Source organism: Equus quagga, chromosome 12 (genome assembly GCF_021613505.1).
Source record: "Equus quagga isolate Etosha38 chromosome 12, UCLA_HA_Equagga_1.0, whole genome shotgun sequence".
In the NCBI taxonomy this organism is placed as follows: Eukaryota; Metazoa; Chordata; class Mammalia; order Perissodactyla; family Equidae; genus Equus; species Equus quagga.
Genome location: NC_060278.1, coordinates 46640809 through 46666513, shown reverse-complemented (window position 1 = coordinate 46666513; position 25705 = coordinate 46640809). Strand labels below are relative to the sequence as shown.

At 36.4% G+C, this 25705-nt stretch overlaps 1 protein-coding gene across 3 annotated transcripts in view; it reads left to right on the top strand.

Annotated features, from left to right (window-relative positions):
- The window catches only part of SPATA17 (spermatogenesis associated 17), a 196395-nt gene that overhangs the window by 106404 nt on the left and 64286 nt on the right, over positions 1–25705 (top strand). For all 3 annotated transcript variants that reach the window (XR_006891207.1, XM_046679665.1, XM_046679664.1), the window contains 2 exons: positions 10356–10559; positions 15750–15898. Coding sequence is in view for 2 of the 3 variants with exons in the window: in XM_046679665.1 (XP_046535621.1) it covers positions 10356–10559; positions 15750–15898 (353 nt within the window). In the remaining variant the exon portion in view is untranslated. The remainder of the gene's footprint in view (positions 1–10355; positions 10560–15749; positions 15899–25705) is intronic.

Genomic DNA, 25705 nt, shown 5'->3' with positions numbered 1-25705 from the left:
TTTTCTTTTAGCAACTGTCTTTGGAGTCATCTTTTAAACCCAAACTATGAAATCATTTTCAAATCAAATCATCTGTAGAAGACCAAGCAAGAGAAAACTAGGTTTCCAGAGGGGGAAAGAAAGGTGTATAATGGAAGGTTTCTAGGGGGATGGTGGTCGTAAAAACACGCTTCACTATTTTTCTTCGGGCATGCAGCCTCCATTAGTATGTATAATAAGCCAGCTCAGAATGTGTGGAAATTGTGTATGAGAAGAGTCGCGATGGGGAGTTTTCAAATCATTGTGGAATTCAGTGTCCATTTCCACGGCTCTACTGAAAATGTGTCTTGGTCCGGGCATGGGAATCTCCTAATTATAAATCCATGGAACCTTTTGGAGGTTTGCCCGCTGCTCACCACACCTGTAATCTTGAAACCTCCTTTGGCCTTTGTGACACTGTGATCAGCTTTGTCTCCTACTCTGATCATTTCTTCTCAAGTCTTCCTCAGTAATTCTCATGTCTTTTGTTTACTCTGATATCCTGTGGGGCTATGTATAGTTCTTTCACGTCAAAGTTATTTAAAGTTTCTGTTCCTTTGCACGTCTTGTTTTTGTTGTTGTTGTTTACTTGGAATGCCTTCTCCCACCTTACACACCAGACAAATCCCTTCTCTTCCTTCATTCATGATACTGCTCGAAGCCCAGGCCCCCCAGCTCCACAGAATAGTCTAGTCGCGGGATGGATATACTTCCATATCAACACTAATTTCAGTGTTTTATAATTATTTATAAAGTATCAAGGCTATGACTCAAATGGAAAAACAGGAATCACAGCCAAATCTGAAGAGCTTGCCAACGTGGCGGACACAGGAGGAGGTAGATGAGGCCGTGTTTGTGGTGACGGTGGTGGGGTTGGCTGTCAGGTGGAGAGAAACTACCTAAGCAAGAAACAAGCCACTTTCATCCAGTTCTTGCAGGGATCAGTAAAATAGAGACCAGACTCTTATAGATAAAGAGGTAAAGGAATCATTTAGTGGGGAAGGTTCCCCAGAAAGTCTTTTATGTGGACTCTTTTTCAGAAAGTCTTTCAAAATGCAATATGGTTCAAAGGAAATCCTGACTGGGAAAAAAAAGATATTTTTTTCAGTCAATGATATTGCTTTGGAAGTCTCAAACCAGCCTCCACTTCTTTTTCCTTCTTCACGTTCAGTGAATTACTTTGTGGTCTCTGTGCCACAGGAGCAGAATCTGCTTCTGCAGAAGTCACCTGTCACCTTCTAATTACCACTCCAGTTGTGCATTCCCCATCCTCCTGCTGTCCCACTTCTCCCCAGCAGTTGACACTGCTGCCCTTCTTCATGAAAGATGTTAGCTCAGGGCTAATCTTCCTCAAAAAAAACAAAAACAAAAACAAAAAACTAAACAATGCCCAGACATGTGCTTCAAAGATTCTGATTGAGTTGGTCCAGGGCAGAGCTTGGACATCAGTATTTTTCATGTTCCCCAAATGACTATACTATGTAGGCAAAGTTGAGAACCATAAACTGAAGTATATAGAGGTCAAGAAAATGGGCACTGTTCTCGCCCTGATGGAGTTTAAATCCAAGTTGGGGAGATAGACGTTAAGAAACAAATAGTCATATATGTGTATCATTAAAAGTTGTAAGTACCATGAAGAAAATGGACAGGAGACTTTGAGACAAAGAATATAATAGGACAATGTGTATGGGATCATGAAAGATCTTTCTAAAAACGTGATATCTGATGTGATTTCTTAAGGATAAGTATACTGTGGCCAGGCAATAAGCAGATGGAAAAAACATTTCTGGTGAATTTGAGTCATGGAAGAGTCTGGCATGTTTTGAGGAAATGAAAGAAAGTCAATGTGAATAGTGTGTAGTGAGGGAAGGGGAGAGTGGCTTAAATGAGGTTGGAATAGAAAAAAGGACTTTGTGAAGAATTTGTTAGGTTTTTCTTAGGTGCATTGAAAAACTATTTATAGTCTTTTAGAGACTAAAGCAATTGTTTTATGTATTTATTTATTTTTTGAGGATGATTAGCTCTGAGCTAACATCCGCTGCCAATCCTCTCCCCCCACTTTTTTTTTTGCTGAGGAAGATTGGCCCTGAGCTAACATCTGTGCCCATATTCCTCCATTTTTTATATGTGGGACACCTGCCACAGCATGATTTGATAAGCAGTATGTAGGTCCACGCCCAGGATCCGAACGGGCAAACCCCGGGCCACCAAAGTGGAGCGTGCAAACTTACCTGCTGCACCCCTGGGCCAGCCCCTCATTTTTAACTGTTACTCTGGCTTCCCTGTGGAGGATAAGAAGGGTTCAAAGCAGAGCATATGGAGAGGTACTAAATATAAGCCTGAAGCCTTCGGTAAAGATGATATGGTTGCTTGGACAAGGGTGTTGGCAATGGATATGAATAGAAGCCTGTGGACTGAAGGTCTATTTTGGAGGTAGAATTAATAGAACTTGTTGGCAGGTTGGATATAAGGGGTGGGGGAAGAATACTCATCATCAAGGATAATTCTCAGGTTTCTGGCTTAAGAGACCGAGGGCTGGTAGTGCCATATACTTTTTTATTTAGTAGATGTTGTTTTAGAGCAGTTTTATGTTCACAGCAAAACTGAGTGGAAGGTGCAGAGATTTCCCCTAAACCCTCTGCCTCTACACATATCTTTATCTAGATTTGCCTTTTCTGGACATTTTATATAATTGGAATTATACGATATGTGGTATTGCATCTAATTTCTTTTATTTAGCATAATGTTTTTGAGATTCTTCCATGTTATAGCAGGTTACAGTGTTTCATTTCCTGTTGTTGAGTCGTGGTTCATTCTGTGGATAACCGCATTCAGTTAATTTATTAACCTGTGATGAGCATTCGGATTATTTCCAATTTTTGGCATCTTTAAATAATGATGCTGTAAACATTCTCATGCAAGTCTTTGTGTGGACATATATTTTCATCTCTCTCGTATAGATTCCCAGGAATAGAATTGTTGTGTTATATGCTAGGAGGGTGTTTAAGTTTTTTTTTTTTAGGCTTTATCTTTTTTTTTTGAGCAGTTTTGGGTTCACAGCCAACTTGAGTGGGGAGTTGACATATACTCTCTACCTCTACATGTCATTATCACCCAAAGTTCATAGGTGACATTACAATTCACTCTGCTGGTGTATTCCATTCTGCTCTCATCTTGTTTGCATGGTTTCTGAGGAGAAGTTGGGTGTAATTCTTATCTTTGCTCTTCTCTGGGTAAGGTGTTTATTTCCTCTGCTTCTTTTTTTTTTTTCTTTTGGAGGAGATTAGCCCTGAGCTAACATCTGCTGCCAATCCTCTTCTTTTTGCTGAGGAAGACTGGCCCTGAGCTAACATCTATGCCCATCTTCCTCTACTTTATATGTGGGATGCCTACCACAGCATGGCTTGACAAGTGGTGCATAGGTCTGCACCCGGGATGTGAACAGTTGAACCCTGGGCCACCAAAGCAGAATGTGTGAACTTAACTGCTATACCACTGGGCCCGCCCCTTCCCTCTGCTTCTTATAACATTTTTTCATCTTTGATTTTTTGAAATTTGTATATGATATGCCTAGGTGTAGGGTTTTTTTGGCATTTATCCTGTTTGGGGTTCCTTGAGATTTTTGGATCTGTGATTTGGTGTCTTACATTAATTTGGGGAAATCCTCCATTATTATTATTTCAAATATTTCTTCTCGTCCTTCTCCTTCTGGTATTCCCATTACGTGTATAGTATACCTTTTGTAGTAGTCCCACCATTCTTGGACATTCTGTTACACTTTTATCAGATTTGGTTTTTTTTCCTTTTCCATTTTGGAAGTTTCTGTTGACATATCTTCAAATTCAAAGATTCTTTCCTCAGCCATGTCCAGTCTATGAATAAATCCATCAAAGGTATTCTTCATTTCTGTTACCATACTTTTGATCTCCAGCATTTCTTTTTGGTTCCTTCTTAGAATTTCCATATTTCTGCTTCCTTTGCCCATCTGTTCTTGCATGTTGTCTACTTTTTCCATTAATTCCTTTAACATATTAATCATAGTTGTTTTAAATTCCTAGTCTGATATTTCCAGTATCCCTGCTATATCTGAGTCTGATTCCAACTCTCTCTTTGTCTCTTTAAACTGTGTTTTTCACCTGTGTTTCCATGGAGAGTCTTTCTGTAGCCTTCATGCACCAGTAGGGCCTGCTTCAGACTTTTTTCTGGGTTTACCTTCCAGAAGAGAATGTGTAAATCAAGAGATTCCCATTTTATGCAGAATTAAGTGCAATCTTGCAGATTTCTAGAATTTGGTCTCAATTTATCTTTACAAGCTCATCTCTGACTATAGCCTCATCCTTAAACTGGCCAACGTGATGTTCACTGAATACTGGCCCTAAGCTTTCCCATAAAATGTCTTTATTTTTACCCTCCCCTTAGCCTGGAATGCATTTATTCCTTCTTTTATTGCCAAAATTATACCCATCTTTAGGACAAACTCAGATACTTTTCCAGAGCTTTCTAAAGGATATATACCTTTACCATAGCTTTTGATGTATACCTTGTTTACAACAGGTATTAGGGGACACTTACTATGGGTTGATTATGTTTTCACCAGTCATAGAATCATTCTCTAATCCCACCCTCTCCCATTATTGATAAGGACTTGATAGGAGTGGTCATTTCTTATTGATCTCTGTACTCCCCTTAGATCCAGCACAGTGTTTCTAAGTTAGTAGATGCTCAATATTTATTGAATAGAATTAGTATCTCTATAAGATATCATATAGACAATGATATTTTACTTAAATTTCATTTTAATCAACATTTCATGAGAATATTTTAATATGTAAAAATAATGATTAGGATATCACAATGATTTATAAAGATCATTCTGTTAACCTAATGAAGCCAGCTACATCTGGGGTCTACATTAGCATAACCCCACTCTATATTATAATTTGGGACTAAATTTATTTATTTTTTTTTGAGGAAGATTAGTCCTGAGCTAACATCTCCTGCCAATCCTCTTTTGCTGAGGAAGACTGGCCCTGAGCTAACATCCATGCCCATCATCTTCTGCTTTATATTTGGGATGCCTGCCAGAGCATGGCTTGATAAGCAGTGCATAGGTCTGCGCCTAGGATTCGAACCAGCAAACCCCAGACTGCCAAAGCGGAGCACGTGAACTTAACCACTGCACCAATGGGCCGGCAATTGGGGATTAAATTTTACTAGATAAAACAAAGTTAATGTAAATATATTTACATATTTTAATAGTGTTTTTGAACTGGCTCTTCTTTGAGATTTTTTCCCTATATAATTTATAGAAGAAAAAAACTGTTGAAAACATTTTAGGCAACCGTATAAACCATTTTTAATGTCATGTTAACATGCTCTCACTATAATACTAAATATAAAATAAAGTAGATACATAAATAGATGGTTTAAATGCTATTAATAAAATAAAATATACACATTTATAATCAAATAGCTTTCAGTGAATAGTAATTTTTAAGTGGTTATAATTTTTTAAGATTATTTTTAGGGTGATTTTGTGCGAAGAGAAGGTTTTAATTGTAATGAGAAAAAAAATAAACATATTAATAAGACCATTTGGGCATAAAATATAACTAAATCTACATAGTCTTTGGAAGAGAAATAAGAGAAACCATTCTGTTTAGTGATGGTCTAATTAAGTGAAGTGTGATAGTTCATCTTTTCCACCACCTTACAGATTAAAATAGTAAACTACATACAATTTAACTATGTTGTAATTTATCATTTAAAAATATCTATCTACCTGAATAACTGCTACGAGCTATTAACTTTGCCCCCATTAGAAATCTTCTTGGATCTCCAGCCACATTTGCATGCACGTGTATACATGGCTAGATGGGAAATGCAAATAGACCAGTAGACATGATAGCTTTCTTAAATTATATTTTGCAACCTATATGGAGACCTCCTCATGTGTATTCTCTTTGCAATTTAAATCAAATATAGATAGAAAATATATATTTTAATTGAATTTGAAATATATCATTTAAAATCTTCAAGGTGTCGGTATTTTAGAAATTAATTTAACACATTTGCTAACTTCACGTCAATGAAGACAGTCCAGCACTCCTTCAGTCTCAACCGCGAGCAACTACCCTATTTATTTATATTGATACAGTGTTAATTATTATTTCTTTAAGTAAATAAAACAACCTTAACTTGCTATTGTCTCAGTTGCTCTATTTTATAATTTTTAAGCCACTTGTGAATAATGGTTTGCTGTTGATTTTTAAAAACATTACCACGAGTCGCAAAAGACAAAGTTGATCCTAAGGGATGACGACATATTTTTCAGTTTTCACATTTTTCATGACTTAGAAGGGCTACCGCCAGCTAGCTTTGGGGACTTCATTTTCAGCAATAATTTTCTAGAGTGACCAGCACTATGGGGAAATCTGTGCTAACTGTTTAAAAAAAAAAAAAAAGCCTACAACTGAGTTATTTGCAGTACTGTCATGCTAACATTCAACTCAATAAGACCCAAGAAATCTCAGGAGAGGACTCTGCTAATAGCTTCGTACTGACCTCCTGCAGCAGGCCCGGCTGCTGACTGGTGGCCCAGTGGTGAATACGGTAAATGAGCTGTGAAAGCACTGATTTTTTTTAAAGGCTATGATTCCGACTCGTCAGAAGGAAAAAAAAAAAAGGCAATGAGTTATATAATAGATATATATTTTTCTTGAATTCCCCCCTTCAGACCCTCCATCACAGGAACTTAAGCATGACCTGGAATATTAATTATGTCAGGTTGAGCTACGAGCAAATGTACCATTTGTTACCCAGTCACCCTTAGCATTACATTAATATTTTGAACTCTTCCATATTTCTAACAATCTATCAGTTGGCTCTTTTCTTCTCAGTTTTTATTCTCATGCTTAAGGATTGAACAGGAAAGTACTTTAAAAATGCAATGGATTCAAAAGCAAATGGATATACTCGTTATATTTGGAGCATCTACTGTTTTATTTCATGAAGAATGTTTTTATGGTTATTTTCCACTCACGCATTGACCTTTATTTTGTAATTGCCTGGGGGAAGCTACAGTCTAATTTTTTTCTGTTCTCTTTGTTTCTGAGGTTTACTTTTAAAACAAGTTTCTGTAAAATAAAAAGAATTTGAAACAGGACCGCATACACCTAGAATTCCCAAAACACAATTCCTAGTGCTCCAATTTCATATGTTGCCATATGAAAAATAATACTTTCTCATGATTTCAAAGTAACTGCTTATTCCAGGATTGAAGAACTATTAAGTATACAGGGTCGGGGGGAGAATTCAAATTTTACTTTTGCCAATGACAATTATGCCTCAAACAAGAGTCACTGATTGCCACAAAAAGAAACAAAAATAAAAAGTATTTTCTGAATTTGTGATTCAGAAGGAATTCAGCATTTGTGACTACTGTGAGGAAAACAGTTCTGAAAGGAGGGCTGTCTAAACTACATTTGGGTTCTAAGTTTTAATAAAAAATGCTTTAAATAAATAAGATGCTAAGCAAATGCAGAATAGTAGTAAAGATTGCTAAGAACTACAAAGGGAAAGTGGGCCAGAGAACTGTGAATGAAATATTTGCTGGGGTAGGGACTGCTGAATCAACACTGACCAATGCACTTCATCATAATTATCAGGACATACTAGTGCCAGGGGATTTATAAAAATCCCACTCAGCAAATAATTGCCCTGCTGTTAGGAGATAGTCAGGGTGTTAACACACTGTCACAGTCCAGCATTTAGTAAGATAGTCTACATTCAATTACTCTTGCTGAGAACTTTAAGGAAACACGGTCATTTCTCAGCTCCGGCAGCTATGCTCCCACATACGTCTCAGACAATAGTCACGTTAACCCTCAGAGACAGTACCCCAGAAGGAATAAGAATTCCATGGAAACACTAGGGACTTGCAAAGAATATATTTGGTATAGAACTCATCTATAGAAAGCAAGATTTCTAAGACAAACTCTGACTGAAAAACTATTATAAGTGCCTTTTCTCTTCTTTTACTTCAGTTAAGAAAATAGAATTTTTAAATGTTTTGAGCCAAATTAGAGTGGGGTCTAAATGTAGCCTCCAGATGTAGCTGGCTTCATTAGGTTAACAAACGATCCTTACAAATCATTTTGATATCCTAATCGTTATTATCATATATTAAAATATTCTCACGAAATGTTGATTAAAATGAAGAAATTTAAATAAGATACCATTCTCTATATACGAATTCAATTCAATCAATACTGAGCAGCTACTAGCTTAGCAACCTTTTGCTGGATCTAAGAGGGGTACAGAGATGAATAAAAAGTGGTCACTCCCATCAAATCCTTCTCAGTCGTGGGAGAGGGTGGGGTTAGGAGAACGATTCTGTGGCTGGCAATAACATAACCAGCCTGTGGTAAGTGTCCTCTAATACCTGTTGTAAACGAGGTATACATCAAAGGCTATGGTAAAGGTAAATAGCCTTTAGAAGACTCTGTGGAAAAAGTATTTGAATTTGTCCTAAAGATGGGTATAATTTTGGTGATAAAAAAAAGGAAGAAAGACATTCCAGGCTTGGGGGAGGATATACAGTCATGTGTCGCTTAACCAAGGGGATACATTCTGAGAAATGTGTCCTTAGGTGATGTCTTCGTTGTGTGAACATCGTTGAGTGTACTTACACAAACCTAGATGGTATAGCCTACTACACACCCAGGCTATATGCTACTAATCTTATGGGACCACCATTGTATATGGGGTCCATCGTTGACCGAAATCTCGTTATACTGCACATGACTCTAATCTATAACTTCTTTGAAAGAAGTTGATAAGATTTTGAAATAAACCTCAAATATTTTGCTAAGATATTTAAGTGGCTTTGGAAAACAAGAGTGAAATAGAGGCTTCATGGGCCTTTCTGAACAGCACATTGTTATTCTAGATAAGCATTTAGCATTTATTTTTTGAGTGTCCACTATGTGCCAGGCGCTCTGCCAGGCCCTGGGGATGCAAAAATATCTAAAACAGAGGCCCTGTGCACCAGCCACTTGCTTGAGGAAGATTGACACACACAAAGGTAACTATAAAGCAATGTGATAGGTCCTGGGATGGAATTAACTCCGGGCTATTGAAGAAGCACTAGGAATGGGTGCTAACTCGAGCCTGAGTTGGTATGAGATAGATGTTAACAATTAATGAAGTGTTAGCCTGGACATATGAAATTTTCTAGGATAGTTTTTCAAAGACAACTCTCCTAGTTAACCATAATACTTTGGAACTGCTGATTCCATGAGGTACATATAGCAACCAGAAATATTTATGGCTATGATGGGGGCATAAGAGAAAAGCACATTTTTAGGAAAAACAGAGAGGTTTAATGGATACATTCTTTACATTAGTCTACAGTGTCTACAGAGCAACCAAACAAGTCGTACTATCCTTTAAAATGTAACTTTTCCTTATGAATATGCATTTGTATATATGAAAAGAGTATCAAAATATGGTTCTTTACAGTTTGTGTACTCAAACACCATACAGTTTTTAGACAGTGGACATCAGCTAAACCTGGCCTTACTATTTGTCATACATACATCTACTGAACCTCAGTTGCACAGCAGGCACTGTGCTAAGTCTTGACTATTTTGATGCAATGTGTGGCAAGATGAGTGGTAGAAATAGCAAAAGTAGTATAACAATACAGAAATATAGCACCTAACCACATGAATACAACTCGTTAAATACAGGACCTTATTTTGAATGATACATAATATACACACATATATGATACCACCAGTTGGATTATTATTTTAGAGTAAAGAACTTAAAGTGAGTGCCATGAATTAGGTTGTGTGATGCATAATCATTCAACCAATCAAATACTTATTGAGTACCTACCTTGTAGCTGCAACTGGTTCATGCATTGTATATTTGAGTTTACGTGAGTGAATGTATGACTTATAGATATGATTACATATTAAAATGTACATAGTTAATGGTTAGAATACAGAATGAATGACTTAAGGTCCTTCTGGTATTTTTTTTCATAAATACAGTTATATAAAATATGCCATGTGTGGCAGATAGAAACTAACTCGGTAGTTTTTAACATGTTTAGTCTTCAGCCAGGAATGATTCTGAAATTATTGGTCTGGAGTGGAGACAAAATTTTTTGTAGCCTCCTTCGATGAATCTGAAGTCTAGTTAAGAACTAGAGTTGTAGTTTAAAACAGTCCTTTAACATGTGAAAATTTTTGTGGTACAACTTTATCTTCCTTTTATTTCGTGTGGATATTAAAGATGAAAGTCAAAATTATGTTCTTCTTTCCTAGATTCCAGGTATATACAATTCACCGTTCAGAAAAGATCCTGATCCGTGGGAGTTGCGGTTACAGAAGGCAAAGCCTTTAACACACCAGAGACCTAGAGTTAAGCAGAAGCATTCCATCAGCCTGACCAGCTGGCTGGCTTGTACGAGCAACCGTTCCTTTCCTCGGTCTGAAATTCTGCCACCCATTAATAGGAAACAATGTCAGGTACTCATTAGTCCTGTATAAGAACTCTCTCGATTGCGTTGTTGTTGTTTTTTAAAAAAAGTTGTTGTTTTGTTTTGTCTTTGTGACAAGAAAGAAGAATGATTTTTTACAGAATCTAATTTTATTATTTGTTTCTTTATTGGTGAGGAAGATTTCCCCTGAGCTAACTGCATTGCAAATCCTCCTCATTTTTTGCTGGAGGAAGATCAGCCCAGCTAACATCTGTGCCAGTCCTCCTCTACTTTGTATGTGAGATGCCTCCACAGCATGGCTGATGACAGGAGTAGGTCTGCACCTGGGATCCAAACGTGCGCTGCGAACTGGGGCTGCCCAAGCAGAGCGCATGGAACTTTAACCACTTGGCCACAAGGCTGGCACCTACAGAATCTAATTATAAATAATAAATATAAAATACCTTTACAATATATACCAAGGGAGTGATCAATATTTCTTTGGTACTGAATTTTATTGTTTTGAATATGAAGTTAACACATAGGATTTTTGGCTAGGATCTAGACTTTTTATGTAAAAATATTGTTATAATAGTACTTGTTATAACCTATGGTTGCTAGAAAAATCTTATGTATTATCAATTTATTTGATTTAGTCTCTCATCTGCTGATCCATATCTTTATTACACTTGTAAACATAATTTAGGTTTGAGCAATGAAAAAGATTAAGTTGGACAATTAGAAAGGACCCAAAATAATGCACAACTCAAGCAGAGACTATAAATCTTCAGGATGGATTGGAATAGAGCAGGATTGGCCAATGACTTCCTGGGATTGAAGGGTGGAGGGGGATGTGCTGAGTGATGATTGTCACTGTCCTGAAAGTCCCAGAGAACAGCAGTTCCACCATCCCCATCAATATCTAAACTACAGTAGGGAACTGCCACTGGGCAGCATCGACCTAGAATTGGGTTGATTTTGGTTCACACAGTAGGGTCCTAGAACTCTCACATATTAGCAGCCTATGCAGGCTTGCCTCTCTCTGTCATTTGCTGCATAATAAATTACTCCAAAACCTGATGGCTTAAACCAACATACATTTCTTATCTCATGGTTTCTGTGGGTCAGCATTGTAGATACAGCTTAGGTGAGCACCCTGACTCATGATCGCTCATGAATTTACAGTCAAGGGGTCAGCCAGGGCTGTGGTTTCATACGAAAACTTAGCTATGGGGAGAAGAAGATGGTGGGGAGGTCCTCTTCTAAGGTCACTCACATGGTTGATTGTTTTCATGTCTCAGTCCCTCCTCATGTTGACGTCTCTTCAGTGCTACCTCAAACATGGCAGTTGGCCTCCCTCAGGGTGAGTGCTCTAAGAGAGACTGAGAGAGAGCCCTCAAACAGAAGCCACGGTCTTCTGTCCTCGTGGAGTTGGGGTGCACCATGCTCCTGGCACCAGCACAAGGATGTGTATGCCAGTTAAGAAGCTCACCAAATCTTCTTGTGCAAGAGTTTTTATAAAGTTTTATCTCCAATTCCACTCTCCTCCCTGGAGATCAGAGGTTTCGCGGGAAGTTCCAACCTTCCAATCACTTCAAATGATTTCTGGTGACCAGTCACATCCTGAGACCATCTAGGGATCCCATTCTAAATTACCTCATTAGCAGCATAAACTCAAGAGTTGTCTCATTATGAATAAGAAAAGACACTCCTATCACTCAGGAAATTCCAAAGATTTTAGGAGCTCTGTGCCAGGAACAAAGATCAAATATATTTCTTATTATACCACAATGGTATATATATGAAGACACAAAAAAAATACATACATTTATATAAAGATATATGTGTGCGTATGTGGCCTATACTATATGCATGGAAGATGTTACGTATTGTATCCTCCTGGTCCTCCTGCCTCTCCTGCACCCCATATCCTTTCTTCCTTCCTTCCCTCCTCCCTTCCTTCTCATTCTTCCTTTACCCATCTGTTCTTCCCACCTTCTTCCCTCTTATCTTTCTTTGGGTTCTTCTTTCCTCCCTTACTTCACTTCTTTTTTCCTTGTTTCCTTTCCCATTTTTCACGGAATGAGAGTTTTAACATTGTGGTTTTCTTTGACTGAACCACATGTCCTGTATGTTACCTAATAGTAAAAACGTACATTCATCATTGGGGAGATTTAAGGCTGTAAATGCTATAGTCCAAATGATAATATTTGTACTCTGACAGTCTGTCTACTTGTGAGGTGGATTTCTTAAATGTGTGAGATAATAGTAATCAGTTTAAAAAATAATTTCATTATTATTTAAGCTTTCGGAAGAGTTTAAAAACACAAGATGACTATAAAGTAATGTGAGTTATTAAAAATATATATAAGAATAATATAAATATGTTTGACTCACATTATCGGGATTTGGTTGGAGGCAAAGAAAGTTAAACATTAGAAAACTATTAGAAAGTTAAACATCTAAAACTATTAGAAAACTATAGATAAGTCTGAGGAGACTTATAGGTTCAGGTTGAATCTTAGATGGTCTAGATATTCCAGGGATTAATTTTGGGAAATGAGTGCAATTCACAGATCTGAAGTTTGAAGGTATGTCCAAAATCTGGGACTCCCTGTCACTCCAGGCATGGTTAGTATAAGTGATCACTTGAGATCTAAAAGGCAGTCTATCAGATTAACAGAAGACAGATTACAGAAGGAAACACAAATTAATAGAAGCTTTGGCACAAGAGAAGCTTGATAGTAAGATGTCAATTACTAACCAGGGAGGAGGACTACTGAGCTCAAAGGCAAGACACTGATTGTCTAAGCTATAAATGTATGGACCAGACACTGAAAGACACAGGGAGATGGGCATGATTATGCTACCACACATAATTGGGGTTCTCTTGGCCAATGCGCATAAAAAACCAACTAATTACAACATCAGCCTTTGTGAAAAGAGATCAGCTTTATTCTGTGAGATTGATCTGCAGGGAGGTGGGGGGCATGTGCCCTCAGATCTATCTCCCCAGTTCAGGATTTGGGGTGAAATTTAAGAGGTTAGGGAGATGAGGCTGGCACACAGAAACACTGGCAAGACAGGTTTTTGATTGGTGGGCTTCAATCATTTATGATGAGATTCTAAACATTTGTGATGGGGTTCTAAACATTTATGATGATGTGGGAAAGGAATTTTAACACTGGATCTTCCTGAATGAGGGACCCCTTGCTTCTGATAGGAGTCTGACTTTTAAGTTCTGGTCATGTCCTTGTCTTTTGGTTCCAAGGGGAGGAGAATCTTTGGTTCTATGGTCATTTCAGGTCAAGATTTCTTCTTCTGTGCATGCTCTAGCTACATGACATTGCAAATTTTCTGAAAGGCAGTTCTTAACCACTTTGGTGGTAAGATGGGGTGAGTTGAACTGGTCCTGACGGGCCCATGGTTACAATTACAGAAGGATTGGGGTCACAAAGATTATACTGAACCCAAAAGGAAGACTGGGTCTATTTTTATTCCATATTTTACTACTCAAGTAGAATTCTTCCTCTTCCATTTCCTTGTCTCATTGGAAATAGTAAGTTCCAGATTATATAGTGGGATAAGCCTACAAATGGATGTGTGTGTTATGCTGATACACCAACAAAGGTTAGAAGGCAGATCTTGGCCACCAAGAAAACCGTTACTCCTTGTGAATACTGGCCCCTTCAAAGTCATAGCCTTGGCCATTTGCTTATATATTTGATGCTACTATTGTTGAAAACCTTTTTCAAACTCCTCTTGAAACTAAGAGTTATAGTAGTAAAAATAATAATAAAGCCATAGATACCATTTTTGACTATTTACTATGTTCTAAGTAAAATTCTAAGAGTGTTACTTACATTATCTTACATATCTTAAGAGCAAATTTGTGAGATAGCTAGTAATCCATTTTACATACAAGGAAAAAAGGCCTAGAGAAATAATTTGCCTGATAACACAACCAAATATTAATTTTTAAACCATAGAATTTGTCAAAGTAAACGATTAAGAATCTGTAAAAAAAAAAGTCCCCATTTGATTTCTTAATCATGAACTTGGACTCACGTTACTGTATCTTTAAAAACTAAAGTTCCAATAAAAATCCATTAACCACTTTCAAATATAGCAATCCTCCTGTCCAGCTGTGAAAAGTACTAGATGATACTTATTTGCCATTTGTGTTATTTACGGTCCATGACTTTTATGGTAACTGGTTCCTATTATTGGTTTCTATTAATGTAAAACATAAGTGAACATAAATGAGGCGTGAATCATTTCTTTTTATTAGCCCCACAGTCTTCACTCAGTGCTTGCAGTAACTCCAGCTGTGTCTTGTTAGTGATAACCTATTTAAAGAAGAGATCTTGAAGGATGAGGAATATGATTAGAAGTCTTTGTCCATTTTATATCACTTCTCTCCTGCACAACGATAAGTAGTGAGAAAAGAAGGCACTATGTAATTCATAACACAGCAAAATGTCCCGCACCTCTGATTTGTATTGTGCTTACTATGATTCTAATCAGAGAAGCAGTGGATTCTAGCAACTGGTATAAGTAACTCCTAATTTAAAGGTAGGATATGTTGTGAAGCACAGTTGAAGCTCATGGATTTTCCTCTGCTGTATATTTACGTCATTAAATGATTGCTATTGTATCAGAGTTATTAAGCAATACTTAGAATTTTAGATAAAGAATGCTTGAAATAATTAAAAATGTGTCTCTTCTATGTTTTGGGGGGCCGCCAATTAAATATAAGATTTGGCATTCACCTAAAAGCTTTATTTTAATGAAAACACACTCACTTTCTTGTTTATATTTATAGTAGGGCTCTTTGAAAGCTATACTCAGAATCTTTTCTAATATTTTTACTTAAAAAGAGAGAAAATTGTTTTTAAATTATATTAGAAGAAATGTGCTTTTTAAAATTAGAAAATAAAGCAATCTATAACTACAAATTTACAAGTTCTAGGATAAAAACTCTTTTGATATATGTGGGGAAAATTCTGCTTCATTTAAAACATTTTAAATATAATCACTTGTAGGGTGAGAACGTTCCTTGAAGATAAGTGGTATTCTTGTTTTGTCATATATTTTCTAATTCAGAGAAGAACAAATTGTTCTTTAAAAAGAATTTAGTAAACTTGTGATATTTTATAGATATTCATTAGCCTTGGTCATCAATGATATGACCAAAAACCCTCCATAATAGAATTTTTGCCCCATCCTGTCTTGTCAGGGGCCCTTCCGCGATATCGCTGAAGTGTTGGAACAGCGCTACAAGCCTTTGGAGCCAACGTTGCGGGAGGCAGAACCAATCAATGAGTTAAAGGAGGCCAGAGAGGACCTCAGGAGACAGGAGTGGATACGAAATGTAAATGACAACATGTGAGTTCTTAGCTTCACAAGAAGTAGCTGTACCATGTTGGGTGCCTTAAATTTTCTAATATTTTCCATTTCCTAATATTGTAGAGACTTTTATTTGTGAGAAAAGGTGAAGCCACCATCGATCTATTCAGAAGTAACCATTTTTCAATATCTAGATGTTTTAGATAATGTCAATATTGATGACAATATTGATGGCTAATATATATATATACACTATATGTTAATTACTCAAAGAAAAAAAGAGAATGAATGGCATTTCAAGGGAATAAGTGACCACTATCCATGCATCTGTGAAGGTAATTTCCTTAATTATCCATTGAAAGCATGTGTATTTATGATGCTTCTAAAATAAGATCCATCACAACAAAAACGTTTTTCTTAACATGGACTAAATTTCATTTGTATCCATTGATAAAACAGTAATTTTAATAAATCAGGGGCAATAAAAGCAGTTAATTTCTTTACAACTGAGGAAGAGGACTGAAAAAGATAAAGGATGACCCAATAGTACATGCAATTTTAAATGATTTTATTAGCATCATTGATTTGGGTCTCAATTCATACATCTTTCGGCAAGACATTTCCTCTCTTTTAAGGCATTTGTCATCAATGTAGTCATATATAATTTATAAATAGACCATTTAAAATCAAGAATGGCTTTTTAAAAATTATTATCCTATAATGTATCTTGTAATTATCTTTTACTGTATCTTATAATAATTCTTTAGTACTATATATACTAAATAGTAAGACAATTATTCTAATATGAATTCTTATAATAACTTTAATATAATATATAAAATAATATTATGTTACTATACAAATGTCACCAACATATAGACAGCAATTATTATTATTTTTTAATTGAGGTCATAATAGTTTGTAACATTGTGAAATTTCAGTTGTACATGATTATTTGTCAGTCACCCCCTTCACCCCTTGTGCCCACCTCCCAACCCCCTGCCCCCTGGTAACCACTAAGCTCTTCTCTTTGTCCATGTATTGGTTTATCTTCCATAGATGAGTGGAATCATCTGGTGTTTGTCTTTCTCTGTCTGGCTTATTTTGCTTAACATAATACTCTTAAGGTCCATCCGTGTTGTTGTGAATGGGATGATTTTGTCTTTTTTATGGCTGAGTAGTATTCCGTTGTATACATATACTACATCTTCTTTATCTGAATATCAGTTGATGGGCACTTGGGTTGCTTCCACATCTTGGCTATTGTGAATAATGCGGCAATTAACATAGGGGTGCATAAGTTTCCTTGTGTTGTTTTCAAGTTCTTTGGATAAATACCCCATAGTGGGATAGCTGGGTCATATGGTATTTCTATTTTTAATTTTTTGAGAAATCTGCATACTGTTTTCCAGAGTGCCTGCACCAGTTTGCATTCTCACCAGCAGTGGATGAGGGTTCCCTTCTCTCCACAACCTCTCCAGCATTTGTTATTTTTTGTCTTGGTGATTATAGCGATTCTAATGGGTGTAAAGTGATATCTAAGAGTAGCTTTCATTTGCATTTCCCTGATTATTAGTGATATTGAACATCTTTTCATGTGCCTATTGGACATGCGTATATCTTCTTTGAAAAAACGTCTGTTCATATCCTTTGCCCATTTTTCGCTCTGGTTGTTTCTGTTGTTGTTGCTCAGTTGTGTGAATTCTTTATATATTATGGAGATTAACCCCTTGTTGGATAAATTATTTGCAAATATTTTCTCCCACTTGGTGTGTTGTCTTTTCATTTTGATCCTGGTTTTCTTTGCCTTGCAGAAGCTCTTATAATTATAATAATTTTAATATAATATGAAATATTGTTATAAGTTGCTGTACAGTAGTCAACAACACATAAACTGCAATTATTATTGTTTTACATAATATATAATATGTACTAATCATATTATGTATGTTACATAATAATAATTTATATACTAATAATTCCAAAATACATTACAGAGTATATTTTGTTATATAAAGAAGCTAGAATTACTCTTATCCAGCACAGTGGCTTTTGGGCCATTTTATCAGTCAGAAGGCATATAAAATGTGCTTTATTTTAATCATGCATTTCTGAAGACTCTCTTGAAAAATAAAAATTGTTACACAAAGTCATATGAAAGATAAAATTGGCAAGCATCTCAAGTAATTTTTATAAAGTTTTTCATTTTATAGCAATTACTTGAAGTGAAATAATTGCTAACTGCTTATTTAATTTCCTGGCCTCATAAAGATAGACATGTGAAGAAGAAAAATAATTTTCTTCAAGAAGGCACAAGAAAATAAAATGAATTTCTTTAGGAACAAGAACAAACAAATAAAGCTTCAGCAAATTCTTTCAGTAATTGACTGAGTTACCCATATATGATGACTAAGAAAATAAGAAACATTTATTTCCAATTAGTTTTGGGGAGGTAGGTTTGTTTTACCAAAGGGATTATAGAAGATTAATGCTACTCAGACTTAGTCAAGTAAAAATGCAATTTAATAGTGAATATCCAAAGAGGTATATTAGTCAGAATTATTTTTCCATTTTCAACAATACAAAGGTTTGTGAAATAACAAGATTAATTGCTGAAACAAGTAATTGGCCACATTGATATTTCTACAGAAATCATTGTGTATCAAAGATACTGAATATCCTTGCTTAGTATTTTCCTTGATAAGCCTGGAAAGATCAGCTATCATTGCTATCCCCAAAGAAGTGTGCTGAGCTTGTACTTTCCGTGGAATACTTGTAGATATCTTCAGCCTCTATGGTACTGCTAATGACTCTTTACCCTGAAGCTTTCAGATTGAAAAGTGCTTCCAGGATTATCAACCAATCAGAAACAAACCAAGTTGGGAATGCTAAAGAAGTTACTTACAGACTTGAAGCTATCGTATTTGCAGCATAGGACTAGGCCATTGGCCTTAGCAATTAGCCTAAGAATAATTTCATTTTTTGGAGAATTGAAGCAATGATATCTTGTAGCTTCTTCTGAAACCATTTTGATTTTTGTATACTGGATAACATAATTGGAGTAGCAGACACTTGGTCCTGTCCAAAATGTCCGTAAGACATTTGGTCCATGCCAAAAGATCCTTGACATTTGGTCCTGTCCAAAACATCCATGAGCACATTTGGTCCATGCCAAGTGGTTTCAGACAGGGCCAAATATGACCAGATATCAAGGACCTTTTGGCGTGGACCGAATATCTGATGGATGTTTTGGACAGGACCAAATGTCCTGCAAGGAAATAATTGTATTTTGTGAGGCTAAAGAAATGTTAGAAATTTAGGTTTTATATCTTTGCAGATAATAATTCTGTGAAAGAAATTAGGAAAAAAAGTATCCTTTTACCACAGAGATGCACGGTTTTTTAATGCAGGGGGCCCTTTTTTTTTTGCCACATTACCAATTTCACCTCTAGGAAATTGAAGGCAATAGGTTTGCCATCCAAGGGGCTTAATTAGGAATTCTCTATCTAAACCTGAAAAAGTAGAGCCTTTTATTTCTAGTCTTAAGAATTCAAAGGGAGGTATTATGTCTGAGGGGTTGATACATTTAGCTATTTTGTTTTCATATCATTATGAAAATTGCAGTGTGGTGATAGTAGAAGGAAAATGGGCTTTGGAACTAGATCTATGTAAGCTCAAATCTTGGCTCCATGACACAACTGCAGTATGATTGTGGGTAAGTAATTTAGCCTTCCTGAGCCTCTATTTTCCTGTCTGTAAAATGGGGAGAGAAATGTTATCTTAGAGGCTGTAATAAAGATTGAATGAGATAATAAATATAAAATGCCAGGAACATATAAGAGTCTTAATAAAATAATTATTTAATATTTTATATTTGCTACAAACATAGTAATTCTTTTTGTAATACAAAATGTGAGGAGGAAATCAAGGTTCCACTGATGGCCTGGATTTCATCTACGAGTCCCAGGAACCAGGAGTTAAGGGGGATCATGAGCAGAGCTCTTCACAGGCCACTGTGTCCTAACCTCATAGGCGATTTCTTCTTTAAGCTTCTGAACGACAAATTTTCTGAGTGTATTCGTTTGCTTGAGCGATCATAGCAGAATACCACAAACTGAGTGGCTTAAACAACAGAAATTTATTGTCTCACAATTCTGGAGGCTAGAAGTCCAAGATCAATGTGTCAACAGGCTTGGTTTCTTCTGGGTGGTGTGAGGGAGAATCTATTCCAGGACTCCCCTCTAACTTCTCGTAGTTTGCTGACAACCTTTGGTGTTCCTTGGCTTGTAGAAGCATCACTCTGATCTCTGCCTTTGTTTTCACCTGGGAGTGACCCTCTGTTTGTGTCTCTGTCCAAATTTCCCCTTTTTATAAGGATACCAGTCAAATTGGCTTAGGGGTCCACCCTATTCCTTGTGACCTCATCTTATTACATCTGCCACAATCCTATTTCCAAATAAGGTCACATTCTTTAATATGTTCTTTAAAATAAGCATAGGAAGTGGGACAATAACATTTTACAAATAAAGTGTGGATTACAGAGGGCTTTTCAGAAGTCACTTTAAAGCTTCCCTTGTTTGTTCTTGTCCTTAAGAAACTCACTTTATTTTCTTGTGCCCTCTTGAAGAAAATGGTTTTTCTTCTTCACATGTCTATCTTTATGAAGGCAGGAAATTAAATAAGTAGCTAGTAAATAATTGCCAAGTAGAAGCTCTCAGCTAGATATTGTGAGGAATATAAGGGAGTATTTACTGATTCAACAAATATTTGCATGTCAGGAATAGTTCTAGGCTCTAGAGATACAGCACTGAATAGATGAAAATTTCTCTCTCATGGAACTTCTATGCTTCTAGCTTTAAACTAAACCAGAAAACCTAATGAAATCCTAAATGAGAATTACCATAGGGAAGTGCTGGATAAATAGTCAAGTGTTTGTTAAAGACCGTAAGGGCCATGATTTTTTTTTTAATGTAAAATTTGCTCTGGCCTCTGATGATCTTGGAAGGTATTCTTCACAGAAAAGGAAATGAATTGGGTTCTGTGAAAGATGGTTAAGATTTTGATAGAGAAAAGCAGGTTGATGTTATGAAAGAAAATGGCGGTGGGAAAAGTTCACAGAACAATGAGAAGACCAGTTTGACAAAAACTAATTTTTATGTGGGAGGCAGTAGAAATGAAAATTGTGTGAGGTTTCAAGGCCAAGGATTTGAGGGTTTATCTGTAGATAAGGGAGAATTGTTTAAGGTTTTTGAGTAAGAGGATGTTATGAAAAGAAAATGAATTTGTTGATTGTGAGACAGATGTATTTGAGAAGAAGTATGCTGGAGCAAAGGAAACCCATTAGGAGAACATTCCAGTACTTCCGGTGAGAGTGAGTAGGATAGAGTTAAGGGGATAGCAGGATTCAATATTCAACTCTTTGTCTTTACTTTCTTCTCCTTTCCATACATAGTCTCTCTGAGTGATTGCTCCTATTTGAGAGACTTCAACGACCACTTCTATGCTAATGATTTCCACTCTAAAACTCTAAGAGCTCACTCCTACATTCCAGATTTAGATTTTCAACTTCCACCTTTATTTGCATCTCTACCAGATGTCCCAAACTTGGTACATCCCACATTGGTCTGCTTATTCTAGAGTGTGAATTGCAGCACCAACTGTATGCCTAGAGACTTGTGAATTACCCTGTTATCCTTCTCCAAAATTTGGTCCTCAAATCCTGTCTATTCCACCTTTTAAGTATATATCTCTCAAATCCAGCCCCTCTTTCCTTTCTACTACTGATTTAATTTAGGCACTTATAACTTCTTCTTTTAATTACTATGAAAAGCCTGCCTGGGGGCTGGCCTGGTGGTGTAGTGGTTAAGTTCACAGTTCTGCTTCAGGAGCCTGGGCTTCACTGGGTCAGATCTCAGGTGCAGACCTATCCTGTGGCAGATGTCCCACATACAAAGTAGAGGAAGATGGGCACAGATGTTAGCTAAGGCCAATCTTCCAAAAAAAAAAAACTTGTCTGATCTGCCCAGTCCTACTCCCATTTAATGCATTTACCACAACACTAGAAAAATTTAAGCTAGCTATTATTCAGCCAGATGCTTTTTAATGGCTTTTTATCACTTCTGGGATAAGTCTTAATTCTTTATTGCAAGACACAAGATCCTTCAAGATCTAATCCAGGCTTATTTCTCCAGTGAATCTTCTGCCACATTCCATAAGAAACTCTGTGCTCCAGAGCTGCTGAGCTGTTTTCATTTCTCTTTATATCCCATGTTCTCTTCTGCTTCCATTAAGGAATTTCCTGTCGCCCTTGATTTATTCAATCTGCTCAAATCCACTTAAAATAATGAAAGGATTGTTTGATCGCGTTTTAAAACATGGAAATAGCAACATGTATTTACTGTAAAAACTTTAAACATTATAAGGTGATAGATTCCCCAGTTATATTTTCTAGGGGCAACCACTATTAACCACTTCTTGAGTATCTTATCCAGGCATTCTTATTTGCATATACAATTATGTATGTTTATATTGTCCCTTTATTTAAAAATGGCAGAATGTCATAGACGTTGTGCTTCCTCTTTATGGGAGATTGTGGTCAGAGAATTTTTGGATTTTTCAGAGAGCATTTCAAGGAATACTTTCAGATGTAAAATGGGGCGATGCAAGTTGCCTAGATGAAGTGAGGAAAGAAGTCATTATTATTAAGAGGTGGAAGAAATGGGAGGCCACAGTGGCACCAGAACTAGCATGGTAAATGTTTAATTTATCCATCAAGATGGCAGAGATGGAATGAAATGGGTGATCATAAATCAGATGATATAAGCTAATATCGGCTTTACTAAAGTCTCATGAGAGGTGCTAAGGTCTATATGTTAATATCTTGTCTTAGTTATAGACATCCTGCATTAATAGAGGAGACTATAATTATGCATACTATAACTATATCCAAAATGGAGTGGATTTAGGACATTGCCGTAGAAGTCAGTGCCAATCTGTGTTCTGGTGGCAAAATAATGGTCCCCAGAAAGTCCACATCCTAAGTCCAGGAACCTGTGAATGTTTTACCTTATATGATATAAGATGTGATTCAGGGTTTAAAGATGGGGAGAATATCCTGGATTATCAGGGTGGGCCCAGTGTAACCACAAGGGTCCTTAAAAGTGGAAGAGGGAGGCAGAAAGAGCTTTGACTACATAAAAATCAGAGTGATGCCATGTGAGAAGGCCAACTCATCTTTGCCAGCTTTGAAGATGTAGGAAGAGACCACAACCAAGGAATGTAGGCAGCCTCTAGAAACTGGGAGAGGTAAGGACACGGATTTTCCCCTAGAAGGAATGCAGCCCTGCTAAACCTTTATTTTAGCCCAGTGAGACCCATTTCAGACTTCTGACCTCCAGAACTCTAAGATAATAAATTTGTGTTCTCGAAGCCACTCAGTTTGTGGTGACTTGTTACAGCAGCAATAGAAAACTCATACAAATGTTCTTCAAGTCAGGGAGCTACCTTGCTAGCTCAGACTTTGGTGTTTAGGTTCATTAATAAATAAAATAATTAATAATTAATAAATAAATCTGAGCTAAAATTGAGGAAAATCCTTGGATCCCTAAGGAATCAAGATTCTTCTGCAGGTTTTGGGTGTGGACATTTAGCAGATTAAAAAATATGACTGTGGCTTGAGTGTCCTTATGAGGAGAAGTTTATGATTAAATCATATTCTAAAGATATTACATTTCAAACTTGTGTAGGCTTTCATAAGAACCTGAGTACACACAGCTCACTAGCTGTCTCTACATCTTTTTGAAAAAATGAAAGGTCTTAATTTTCTGATAGTTATTGTAGGAGTGGCAAAACTTTATCTCTACCCTCTTACAGTCTTCAGCTGGGCCTGAGAATTAAATTGTCATAAAACAAATTAACAGGAGAGAAGCATATAGATTTATTTAAGTTTTGCGTGACACAAGAGCCCAATAAGGAAATGAGCACCCAAAGAAGCGGCAAACGCTAAGCGCTTATATACTAGGTTGAACAGGAGAAGCAATTGTGGAAAAGTAACTAAAATTTGTAGGGAGACCAAAGGAAGATAAAAGCTATTTAACAAGGTCTGTTTGTACAGAATTATCTCAGCTTCAACTCCCCATCTCTGGTGATAAAAATGTTTCTTTTCTCCTGGTATAGAAAAGGCGTCTGTCATATAGGAGTGTTGTCTACTGATTTTAGGGGAAAAAGGAAAAGTCAGATTACTTTGCTTGTACCTGTTGTTTTCAAGTGCCTTTGGCTCAAAACAATCTTGTGTCAAAGTGGCTTTATTTGGGGTGGCATATTCTGTCATCCTTCGTTATTCAGAGTAGGTGAAATGAGAGACACCCTGAAAACATTTAGTAACAAAGCAGAACTAACCGCACAATTTCGTGACCTCTCCATTTGCTGGCACTAATGAAAAACATTCAAAAGTTATGAATCTTATGTATCTGCCTTCATTTCCCTCAAATTTGCAAACTAGCTCAGACAGAAGCCTTGGTACATAGTAGATTACTCATTTTTAAACCTTTTAAATATTATTTCTAATTAAGTATCAGTATCATTTCATAGACAGTACCATAGGAAAAATGTTATGGGAAAGGTTAAGAAACTAGATCTAAATAAGAGTTTTTAAAAAAAGCATTTTAAAAAATGTGGTATATATAGATGAGATCTGGTTATATTTATTGCTAAAGAATAATGATAAGGAAATTAAAATACATTCTCAAAACTTTTTTGACTTTTGTGATTTTTCAAACACTTTAGACCTTTACAATTTGCATATTTTCTGAACTGTTATTATATTATGATAAATAGGGATTATCATATATTTTCAGATAATGTTTTCTTAACAATTCAACTTTTATTTGTAACTCTTCCATTTATTTTAATTACTAGCACAGTGTGCAACATTTATTAATCAGCAGAGCCTTTTAAAGTTAAAATACGAAATTAGCTAACCCCATTAACACAGAATACTCCAAACAAGCTGTAACAGGAGAAGTAGTTACTGTGCAAATCGTATTATACATGCGGGTGCTCTGGGGCACAGTTAAGCGTGATTACCCTCTTTTGATCCAGTATTCCTCTGCCTCTCCCAGCTAATTTCCAGTGGAAATTTACAAAGCGCTGCCTTCATTTTTTCCAGCTTAATTTTTCTAATGAAGTTCTGGTACTTTATAACACTGGGGATACAGATAATAAGCCTGTGTATAATTAAGAAGTGCTAGAATTTGTCTACAAAAGAGCCCTTTATTACTTTGGCTGTATAGTGAGAACTGTGCTCTCTTTTTGTTCGCTGTTTCCAGGGGAAAAAAATATGGTTTTTTAAATAAATGACCACAGAATATTAGAATTGTGTCCTTACAGACATCTAAGTATAACGAAGTTTAAGATTTATAGCATCAACATAATGGTGATTATTGGGAAAACTTTTTATGATAGTCCAAGAATATTACGTACAATTTTTGGCGTATGCAATTGGACAAGTCATAAAAAGATACTTTTACTCTTTTTAGTTAGATTTTATCATATTCAAAGCACTCTTCCTAATACAATGCCTGGCATATGCTAAGTAAAGTTTTGCCAATTGACTTTCAGTAAATTTATGAGAAATCAAATTTCTTTTGTGAGAGAAAGTCATTTTGCGCCATATTTATGTTCTTATTTTGGTATGACATTTATACATCCCAGATTTTCCTGTCTTAATTTAAAGTTCAGAAGTGGGTTGAGGTCAGAAGAGATGTAAGAGTGGCACAAGGTGTGGCCTGGATGAAGCCAACTTTGTGTGAAAAAGGGCACACCTCCTGGGGGTTTCAGTTTGCCTTC